This window comes from Cyprinus carpio, chromosome A5 (genome assembly GCF_018340385.1).
Source record: "Cyprinus carpio isolate SPL01 chromosome A5, ASM1834038v1, whole genome shotgun sequence".
Classification (NCBI taxonomy): Eukaryota; Metazoa; Chordata; class Actinopteri; order Cypriniformes; family Cyprinidae; genus Cyprinus; species Cyprinus carpio.
In genome coordinates this window covers 15,084,310-15,095,915 of record NC_056576.1, presented here as the reverse complement: position 1 = coordinate 15,095,915, position 11,606 = coordinate 15,084,310, and the positions used below count along the sequence as shown (strand labels likewise).

General features: G+C 36.7%; 1 protein-coding gene across 1 annotated transcript; it reads left to right on the top strand.

Annotated features, from left to right (window-relative positions):
- LOC109079722 (transmembrane channel-like protein 2-B) lies at positions 1-10,048 on the top strand. The gene is given in 19 exon segments (XM_042750360.1): positions 1-140; positions 411-825; positions 1,405-1,554; positions 3,341-3,431; positions 3,520-3,601; positions 3,690-3,796; positions 5,261-5,359; positions 5,453-5,595; positions 5,718-5,865; positions 6,005-6,199; positions 6,310-6,489; positions 6,634-6,795; positions 6,931-7,059; positions 7,581-7,652; positions 7,728-7,966; positions 8,795-8,920; positions 9,007-9,089; positions 9,177-9,290; positions 9,453-10,048. Coding segments are annotated over 19 exon segments (2,811 nt in total). The 5' UTR covers positions 1-103; the 3' UTR covers positions 9,692-10,048.
- Positions 10,049-11,606: the final 1,558 nt, after the last annotated feature.

Below are 11,606 nucleotides of genomic sequence, written 5' to 3'. Positions count from 1 at the left end.
AAAGTATTTAAAATAAAAGAATTTTACAAGACCTGGTTATTAATACAGTGTGTGTGTGTGTGTGTGTGTGTGTGTGTGTGTGTGTGTGTGTGTTACAGTCGGGATGGAAATTGATGCAGAATATGATAGTGGAAGTGATGGTAAGTTTTACAGATGGTTTTATTTTATTTATTAAAATGTATTTATTTATTTTATTCAATTTATCAATTTATTTTATTGACAAAATTATTATTATTATTTATCATTATATTATTAATTATAATATAGGTTTTTATAATACTTGAAATTATAATTGAATTATGTTAAAATGTATTATTTATATTTAAATATTATAATATGCATGATCGTTTTATTTTTAAATGATTCTTATTGATATTTTGTCAACGAACACATTTGCCCTCTTTTTTCAGTGGATTCAAAAAGAAGAGCAAAAGGCAAGAATAAACCGAAGCCTGCAGCCCGAGGAAAGAAAGCCAAGGCAGATAGCGTAGAGGAGAGTGAGGAAGAGGAGGAAGAGGCTCCGCGTAAGAGAAAGGGCCGAAAGAAGAAGGAAGAAAGTGAGGAGGAGAGCGAGGAAGAGCAGAAAGGAAGAAGAAAGAAAGCAGCAGGTTCAAAGAAGAGGGCTGTCAAAAAAGATGACTCCGAAGAGGAGAGCGAAGAAGAGAAGGGAAATAAAAGAAAAGGAGGAAAAAAAGGAGCAAGTAGGAAGGAGAAAGAGGAGGAAAATAACAAAGAGAAGAAGGGGAATGGCAAAGCAGCAGGAAAAGGAGGGAAAGATAAACAGGATGATAAGGATAAGAAAAAGAACAAAGGCAAAAACAGCAGGTGCAGTATTCTCTAGCCTCCCTCTCCATGCTCAACACTCCACATTACCTCCAGTTTGAATTAAAACATAGCCATACACATCTAATGCCATAAAAGAACTTTTGAATGCTTTCAGCTATTCATATTATGTAATATGTGATTATGAATGCAGCCATGCAACTAAAACCTCTAAATGTCAGAAAAAGTGTTGTTATCATAATTTTGTGGTTGTTGTGATATAAAAATTGATTTATTTGAATATTAAATTATTAAGAAAATTTGTCAGATATAATTAAATATTTTTAAAAAGTGTATTATAAAGGTGGACATTTATATTCCTGTCAGTAACCAATGTAATGCAGTATTGTTGTCATCAGCTGTTTTTGGTTTCAGCTAGACATTTTCACTCTTTTTTAATCTTTTGCCTTCCAACTGATGATCTGGAAGTGCTTTTCATGGCCATCCTGCCACTAGAACTCTTGACTTGTCTTGACTAGAACCAATTTTATCCTCCAAAACAACAATATCTTTGAGGAATATACTGTTAAACTGGACTTTAAGCACTGACTGCTGACTCTCGGGTCTCGGTTTGTTCTACAGCGGCTCATCATCAGATGACAATTCAGAAGATGAGTCTATGTCTGAGGGAGAGATGGCCAGACTAAAAGAGGAAGTGGAGGAGAAGAAAAAGCTGATAGTGACACTTCGGAACAAACCCTGGCGCATGAAGAGGAGACTCAAGTGCCTGAAGTAAAACGGATTTCCTTCTCATTGCTTGTGCTGTGATACTATTGGCTCTTGTGTCCGTCACCACTACCTCAACTGAAGTTCATTTATTCAGCATGAGTTTCCTGTTTGTATATGTGCTTCATTAAAGTTTACAAGTTGCAGTGCTTCTGCTTTCTTGCATCTTCATGGCTTTTAATGCTCTTATTGGCTTCATATTCTTGCTGGCTTTGAAAAAAATGTTTTAGGAAGCATGAATGTTGTTTGAACAATGATCAGTATGACGGTGCTTTTTAAAGGCTACAAAAAGAATCACCATCATCCAAAACAAGCTCGATTGTACTTTGTGATAAAACACTTGACACAGAGTCTACGCCAGTGAATTCATTATCTAGTGGCCTCTGTCTGAACCGTTACCTCAGACTGCCCAGTGGAATTGACCAGTGTGTGTGACAAATGAGAGTTTGGACAAGTGCCCTCAAAAGTTAGTAGAGACTGACACATTGCCCAAGAAAGCATCAGTAACATGGGCCCTGGGAGCTGCAGGGTAAGAAATTGTGCCACAAAGGGGACATTCACTTGGCAAAGTTACTAGTTAACTTATGTTAGGTGAGAAGCATGTCACACTTTCATGAGCTTGACTCTGTTTTATGAATGCTGGTGTTTCTTGAGGGCAGTCTTTGCATGTATATTTGGGTGTAACTCTCTTCAGAGATCCCATGTACAAAGTGCCGCAAGGTCATACCCAAACAAACACTAAGCAGATGTTGATATGGTCCACAACAGGCCATAATGAGGTGCTTTGAACAGCTTCAGATATTACACAAAAGTTTAATTGCTGTGGTTGCAATATTATTTTTCTATGCATCGGTGTTATTTTAGTATCATTGAGATATCATTGTAATTTTTATATATATATTATATATATATTTTCCGGTTTCATAAGAAAATAATTATTATTATTATTTTTAGTACAACAAGTTAAACTAAATGAAAATCAGAAATGTTTCATTGGCAACTAGCTGAAATAAAACAAGGTTACGTTTTTTTTATATTTTATTTCATTTCAGTTAGCGTTTATTTTATTTTCAATAACATACGTTTTTTTTTTTTTATTGATTTTAGTTTTACTTAGCTATAATAACCCTGTTTCTTTCTTCTGTGGAACACAAAAGGACATATTTTTGATAGTTTTCTAACATTTTTCCCCATACAGTAAAAGTCATAGGTGTCGAAAGAAATCCTGAACTCCATTGACTTATATTTTAAAAAAATGCAGACAAAATGTCTTATTTTGTGTTCAACAAAAAAAAAAAAAGGTTTTAGTGACATGATGGGTGAACTATCCTTTTCAGGTATATCCATTTGGCCTGCTATAACGCTCACATATTTCTAGTTAATGAATTAATTCATCTTGTGTCCATCCCATCTGCACTATTCCCATTCATTATGCATTGATGAGTTAATTAATTGGTTGTATACTCAAGTTACAGAATGTGAAGGTTGTGAGTGAAACATGATATTTTTCCTGGTGTTGTCTCTGGTGCTTACTGCACAATGCTGAACGGTCATGCTGCGTAATGCAAGCAGAATGAGCCAGTAACTCAGTTGACTGGCCCGTCTACACATGTATAGTAACGTGATGTGACTTAAATACAGGGAGAAATACTCATGCCTTGTTGAAAACTGAAATTAAAAAAAGAACAGTTGTTTTGATAATACAAGTGGGAAAACAGAGTCACTTTGAATTGAAATACCACTGAGTTTTAATTGTATGCCAATACCAATTTCTATTTATATCACGTGTTAGAGAAGCCCAGGCATTTGTGGAGAAGTTTGAAGGGGCTTTGGGCAAAGGAAAAGGAAGGAGACTCTATGCATTCAAAGTCATGATGACCAAGGTACAGCACTACATATTCCATATTGATGTGTTTTATTTCAAATGCAATTTCAAAACATTTTTTTCTTTTTTTCCTTTCCTTTTTTCAGAAATTAATCAAATTCAATAGAGACTTTGAAAACTTCAAGACAGCCTGCATTCCTTGGGAAAGTCGGATTAAAGAAGTGGAAAGTTTGTTCATCTCGGTTTATTCTTTTTTAGCAAAATCTGTATTTTCAGCGTGTTTCTCAATCGCTTCTCATCTCTTTCACTTTCATAGGTCACTTTGGGTCGTCTGTTGCCTCCTACTTCATTTTCCTCCGGTGGATGTATGGGCTAAACCTTGTTCTCTTTGGTTTTGTGTTTGGACTTGTTGTTATTCCAGAGGTGAGATGCAATGCTGATGTCTTTGTTAATACACCTTTAGGCAATGTACACTACTGTTTAAAGGTTTGGGGTTAGTGAGATGTTTTTATGTTTTTGAATGATGTCTATTACACTCACCAAAGCTGCATCTGCATATTTGATCAAATATACTGTAAAAGTAGTAATATTGTAAAACAATATTACAATTTAAAATGTCTGTTTTTATATGTTAAAGGGGTCATATGATGCGATTTCAGTTTTTCCTTTCTCTTTGGAGTGTTACAAGCTCTTGGTGCATGAAGAAGATCCGTAAAGTTGCAAAGACTAAAGTCTCAAATCCAACGAGATATTCTTTATAAAAGTTAAGAGTCAACCACTCCTACCTAAAACAGCTCGTTCTAACACGCCCCCACATGTCTACATCACGATGTGGGAAGATTTGCATAACGGCGCCCAAATGTTTACGCAAAGAAAGAAGGCGTAACTTTGATTCTTGCTGTTGCCACCGCCACCATGTTGTGAAGACGCTGTGCGTTTTGTTGTGAAAGCAAAACTACTTTGTTTGGTCTTCCAAATGAGGACACAACTAGAAATCAGTGGTTAAGTTGTATTTACAATAGTGTTCCAGAACTGTCCCAGTTCAACCCAAATATTCAGATGTGTGCAGCGCATTTCACAAAGGACGAGAACTGTTTTCTGGGAGAGTAGCCTACAATGCCGGTGTCTGTTTCTATAAAGTGGGGCAATTCCTGCTTTGTAAGGAGAGTCTGGCACTTCTGACTAACAGCCTGTAAGTACGTTTTCATATCTAAAGAATTTGCCACTGATGATTCAAACGCGAGTTTTGAGCAGTGTAGAGTAGCGCTTGTTGTTTGTCGTTTCTCCGATCACAAATGCAGACATGGTTTTATGCTTATGCGGCGCGATATTCAACTTGTAAAAAGACAGTAAGTCATTATAATCAAAAACCTTGTTTATAATGGATTCAACAAATACCTTCTCAACAAACCGTTACACTGCATCACTCTAATCTCAACAACACACGGCATAGAAAGAACAATATAAAATATATAAAAATCAACAATAATGTACATTATGTGGAAAATAATGTTTTTTTAACCTTAAACCGCATAAACACATTGCATTACACCAAATACACAAAATGATGTTCTTTTTAGCAATGTCATATGACCCCTTTAATATATTTTAAAATATAATTTAATTCTGTGATGGCAAAAAAATGAGGTGCTCAAGAAACATTTTTATTATTATCAGTGTTGAAAACTTAATATTTTTTTTTGGAAACCGTGTTACAATTTTTCAGGATTCTTTGATGAAGGGTCAAACAAACAGCATTTAATATGAAATACTAAATCTTTTATAACTATAATGTCTTTAATGTCACATATAATTCAATGTTGAAGATGTTTTTACAATGTTGAAATAAAAGCTACACTAATACAGTCTGTGTCTTTCTCTCTGTAGGTACTGATGGGCATGCCTTATGGTTCCATTGCCAGAAAAACAGTTCCCAGAGATGAGCAGGACAGTGCCATGGACTTCTCTGTCCTGTTTGAGTTTGGAGTAAGTTTATTTTTTTTACTATTGGATTCTGAGTAAAAGAGGTTGTAAGTTTGCTATTGTCTTATTTGGATTAAACTTTTGACATTTTTACAGGGTTATTGCAAGTACTCCATTATGTTTTATGGTTATTACAATAATCAACGCAGTATTGGACTCCTGCAGTTCCGGTTACCCTTGTCATATCTTTTGGTTGGTGTTGGGATATTTGGCTACAGCCTAATGGTGGTTATCAGAACGTGAGTCTAATGACTACATTAGCAGTTCTATGAAGCATTTTACTCACTGACAATGCTCTGATAATCAGCTGACATTGCATAACCTCTATCTTTCTCTTTTAAAATCACATTCCTTCTTCTAGAATGGCAAGAAATGCCAATGAAGGAGGAGATGGAGCAGAGGAAGGTGCCTTCACCTTTTCCTGGAAGCTGTTCACTAGCTGGGATTACCTTATAGGAAACCCAGAGACAGCTGACAACAAATTCGCCTCCACCACCACAAGCTTCAAGGTTAATGACAGTAATAGTATCAAAGAATGGTGATCTATGCTAAGAATAAAACCTTATTGTTTGGTCTGTGTAGCTAGACTGATATAAAACCTTGATCTGACTGATCTAAAACCTCTAAAACCTTGTCTTATTCCCTCAGGAATCTATAGTGGATGAGCAGGAAAACCTAAAGGATGAGAACATTCACCTCCGTCGTTTTCTACGTGTCATAGCCAACATTCTCATCCTGTGCTGCTTGGGTGGGAGTGGATACCTCATCTACTATGTGGTCAAAAGATCACAGGAATTTGCCAAAAAGGACAGGAATGAATTGACATGGCTTCAAAAAAATGAGGTACCCCTTTTCTTTTGCACTGTAATTTATTTTTAATGCAATGACTTACAAAAAAAAAAAAAAAAAAAAAAAAAAATTGAATTGTGAAACTCTGTTTATTCTTTGCTCAGGTTGAAATTGTGATGTCACTCTTGGGTTTGGTGTGTCCACCTCTATTTGAAGTTATATCCGAGCTGGAAGAATATCACCCTCGAATCGCCCTAAAATGGCAGCTGGCCAGAATCTTCGCCCTCTTTCTGGGCAACCTGTACACTTTTCTGTTTGCACTGTTTGATGAAGTCAATGCAAAGGTATGACCATAGATCGTCTAGTAACCATAAACAGTAAAAAGGGGGTATTACTCTACTTAAGAGTTTAGGGATGAGCCAAAATGGTTACTTACTAATCCTGTAACATTTTATGTGAATAATTTCTCTGGTATTGTTTGTTCACAGCTTGATAATGAGAAAGAGATTAAAAATGAAACCATCTGGGCCCTTAAAGAATACTATGACAACTACACCTTACACCATAATGTCACAGAAAACATTCCCCCTCCAAACATCTCCCCAGCTGATGTCATCAGGGGTCCTTGCTGGGAGACAGAAGTTGGTATTGTAGGTATCATCAGCACCAGAGTTAACCTTTTAACTCTGTAGAGGCTGACAGTACCTTGGATTAGAAATTCATGTATCAGATATGATACTGTAGGCTTTATTGGATTAAAATGAACCATTTCTTTTTCCTCACAGGAGTTTGTAAAGCTCACCGTATCTGATATCCAGGTGACATATTTAACCATTTTGATAGGAGACTTCTTACGAGCTGTGATTGTTAGATTCCTCAACTATTGCTGGTGTTGGGATCTGGAAGCTGGCTTTGTAAGTTCATCCTTACACCCTGCTGTTATTCAAGTTACTCACATTGTGAGTAACATTGTGTAAACAAGCCTCAGTCCATAAAACAGGATGACCTCGGTCAGATGCACTTTTGTAGTTTTTAAGCTTGGCATTTTAGCTATACAGAGTAGATGGTAGCAGCCTGACTGACTGTGATTGTTATGTCACATTAAGGATAATCTCATGCTCAGAAATGATTGCTCTATATGACTTTGCCCTGTTGCCCTCATTTTCCTGTCACCCGATATAGGTCACATACTACTCACTCATCCGAGGTCAACCGAACACCATAAGAAAGTGGCAGGATAGGTGATAGGGCTGCTTTACAACCAAAGTCACAGAGAGACACACTACACCATTCAGGGCACTTAATTACAGAGAGAGAGAGAGAGAGAGAGAGAGAGAGAGAGACAGCGAGAGGTATCTTTTACTGTGACATTAATTCCTGTGTTGTCGTCTACACAGATATTTATGCATATCGATGTGTGATTGTGTTTCTGCAGCCGTCTTATGGAGAATTTGACATCAGTGGTAATGTCCTTGGGCTCATCTTCAACCAGGGAATGATCTGGTAAGTGGATCATGAGAGTGAAAACACAACATCTCCGTGATGGACAATGTGATGATTTCACATATGTCTGTTTTTTAAGATGGGTGCATTCTACGCCCCTGGGCTGGTGGGCATAAATGTGTTGCGTCTGCTGAGCTCCATGTATTACCAGTGCTGGGCTGTGATGTCCTGTAATGTTCCCCATGAGAGAGTGTTCAAAGCCTCACGTTCTAATAACTTCTACATGGGACTGCTCCTCCTCGTCCTCTTTCTCAGTCTCATGCCTGTGATCTACTCCATTATGACCCTGCCACCATCCTTTGACTGTGGACCCTTCAGGTAGCTACTGAACCTTGACAAGATTTATGTTGCTAATACTTGAAAAAACACACTGTATTCAAAAAGGCCAAAAAAGGGGGGAAATGTGGGAAACCTGAACAGTAACAGATTATTAAATTGAGAGGAATAGATTTGTCATCCGCATTCAGCTACTAAATATGGAAGCCTATTATAAAATATCAACCTTTAGTAAATCATAATTATTATGATTTACATAAATTATGATCAGAATTATTATGATTTACATAAAGTCAAACTTATGAGATAAAAAGTAATAATTTTGACACAAGAAATCAAAATTGAGACAAAAAGTCATTTATGATATAAAAAGTCAAAATTATGCCATACTATGCCATAAGCTAAAAAACTGGACATACTATGTCATCATTATGACAAAAATGTTTGACATATTTCATAATTAGTATATCCTAAATTTGACTTTTATTTCATAATTATGAACTTTTATCTTATTATTACTTTTTAATCTCAATTATGATTTACCAAAGCATGATTTTTCTTTTGTGGTGGAAATGGGCTTCCATAATTATAGACAAAATAATACAGGAAATGTTATAAAATACTTATTATAAAAAGTCAAAAGTGATTAAATAAACAGAAAATGTGTATCATTTGGAGGTTAATTTAAACAAATATGTCTTAATGTTACAAAAACATATTTCTTCAGTATAACAAGCTTGTTTTTAAATGTCATACATTTTTAGACCAGCAAAAAATAAATAATGTGCACTCAAACAGAAATATTTTATTTCATTTTTTCTGTTGAATTATAAATGTCCTGAGCAATATGTAATCCACTTCTCTCCACAGTGGTAAAGATCAGATGTATGATGTGATCATGGAGACTATAGAGAAGGACTTACCACCGTTTATGGCTGACATCTTCAGTTATGCATCCAACCCGGGCCTCATCATGCCTGCCGTTTTGCTCATGGTGTGAGTATTCACCTAATCACCTAAAGTATAAAGGTAAATGTTATATTATTTACTTGCTTTAAATCTGTCTTGCTTGTCTCTGACAGATTGGCTATTTATTATCTGAATGCTGTGTCCAAAGCGTATCAGAACTCTAACATGGACTTAAAACGCAAAATGCAAATGGTTGGTAAATAGTTTTTGTAAATGATGGTAAAGTTGTCTGACATCAGCAGTGTCAGCAATTGGTTATTTTCTGCTCCATCATTGCAAAGAGATGAGGAGAAGAACAGGAGGAACAACAAGGACAGCACCAACCAGGTGATGAAAGACCTGGAGGATCTTCTGCCTAACAAGTCCCTGATTCCCCCTCCATCTGCTGAAGAGACTGGTCAGTGGGCTAAACAACTCATTCAACTAGTGTTTCCACCAGTGGTACAGACATTGTAGGAGACATGTCCAAACTCTTGTAATATTCAAACTTGAGTGTGTAAGTGTTTTCATTCACAATGAAGTTCCTGTTTCTGTGACAAACTTGCCATTTTTATTACAGAGAAACCAGCTGACCAGCTTAGCAAGTCACCAAAGGTGACAGGAAAGCCAGGTGCTGCAGCCACTGGCAAAGGGGTTAATGTTAAGAAGGATGTGTCTTTGGCTGCTGCAAATCCTCGGGCTCCAGTCACTCGTCCTCCAGGTCCCAGGCCACCCGGGCCTCTGCCAGGTATTGCCCGCGGACCTCTACCAGGTCAAGGCATGGGAAGAGGAAGAGGTGGACCACCACCACGAAGATAGTTTCAAGCAAAGAGTTTCTTTTTGTACTAGATATTAAATTTGGAACCAAATCAAATTTTAAAGGGGTCATTTATGCGATTTAAATTTTTCCTTTCTCTTTGGAGTGTTACAAGCTCTTGGTGCATAAAGAAGATCTGTAAAGTTGCAAAGACTAAAGTCTCAAATCCAAAGAGATATTATTTATAAAAGTTAAGACTTCTCCATGCCCTCCTAAAATGCCTCGTTGAAACACGCCCCTAAATGTCTACGTCACTTTGTGGGAAGATTTGCATAACACCACCCAAATGTCCACGCAAAGAAACAAGGCATAACTTTTATTCTCACTGTAGTATTATTGTTGCCGCCGCCACTGACATGTTGTTGAGACGCTGTGTGTTTCATTGTGAAAGCAAAACTAAAGAGAACGATATCCGCTTCGTCATGCCTAGAGCTGATCCATGCTGGTCGCTGAAGAAATACATCAACTTCATGCTGTGGATCGACGGATCGGCTTTCACCGTGGACGAAGCGGAGTCCAGCCCTCTTTCGTCAAATCCGCCGGCTGTGCCATTCTCAAGCCCGCCAGCCTCTGCTCACTCAGCCCACCGTGTGTGACACTGTGTGACGCATTTTATGGAGGACTGTTTCCTGAACCTGCAGAGTAGCCTACAATAGGTCTGTGCTCAAAGGCTGTTCTATAAAGTGGGGCAGTTCAAAATTTGCAAGGACAGTCTGGCGCTTCTGACTCACAGCCTGTAAGTAAATTTTTTATATTAAAAGAATTTGCCACTGATGATTCAAACGCGAGTTTTGAGCAGTGTAGATTAGCGCTTGCTGTTTGTTGTTTCTCCGATCACAAATGCAGACATGGTTTTATGTTTACGCGGCGCAATACGCAATGCAATGCATAAAAACACAGTATAAGTCATTATAATCAGTAATTAAGTACCCACTGGATGCAGCAAATGCCTCGTTTATAATGGGTTTTATTGGTTTTGTCTCATCACGCCGGGATACACGGCATCACAGTATGTTAAGGGGCGTAACATTTCCGTCACACGCTTGAGGTATTCAGCCAATCACAACACACTGGATAGAATGCAAATCATCTTAAAAATAACTTTTCATAAAAACTAAAACCACAAAAAACAATGCGTTTCAGAAAGGCGGGGCATAGAGGAGCAACAATAATGTACATTATGTGGAAAATAATGTGTTTTTTGAACCTTAAACCACATAAACACATTGCATTACACCAAATACACAACAAAATGTTATTTGTCATATGACCCCTTTAATACTTTTACACTATTTTTTGTGTAAAATGTAAATATTTTTGTGTAAAATGCATTTGTGTGCTATTTAAACATGCAATAAAAGGTTTATGGTTGAACATGTCTGTGGTGGTTTATTCATCAAATTAATTCAATTATTATTGCAAACAGATCAAGATTCTAGGAGGAAATAAAAACAATGATCCCGCTTTTTGTGCCTGGACACTTTGATAGTTGTCAAAATGACTTAGCAATCTAAGAAGAAGAAGAATATTTTTAGAGATTAAGACAAAAACGAAAAACCTTTAATTATAACCTTTTAAATTATTCTTTCAGTTTCACTGAACAAAACACATTTAAAAGCAACATTGTAAATACAAACTGCAATCTCAAATTAGGTTCGTTTGCTTAGCTAATTGTATTTCTTTTTAATTTGTACTTACTTAAATTAAGTAATACCCACAGTGATAAGGAAAGCTGACCCAGGGTTCAGTCATTTCCCTTTTCCTTTATACCACATGTTAAATAATTAAGAAAGACACTTGAATTACAGTTTCGTTTATGACAAATCTACTTCCACAAGGATAAAATTACTGTTGGTTCACTGTACTGACAAACCTAAGTAGATTTACGTTTATTTATTTAATTATTTATTTATTTAT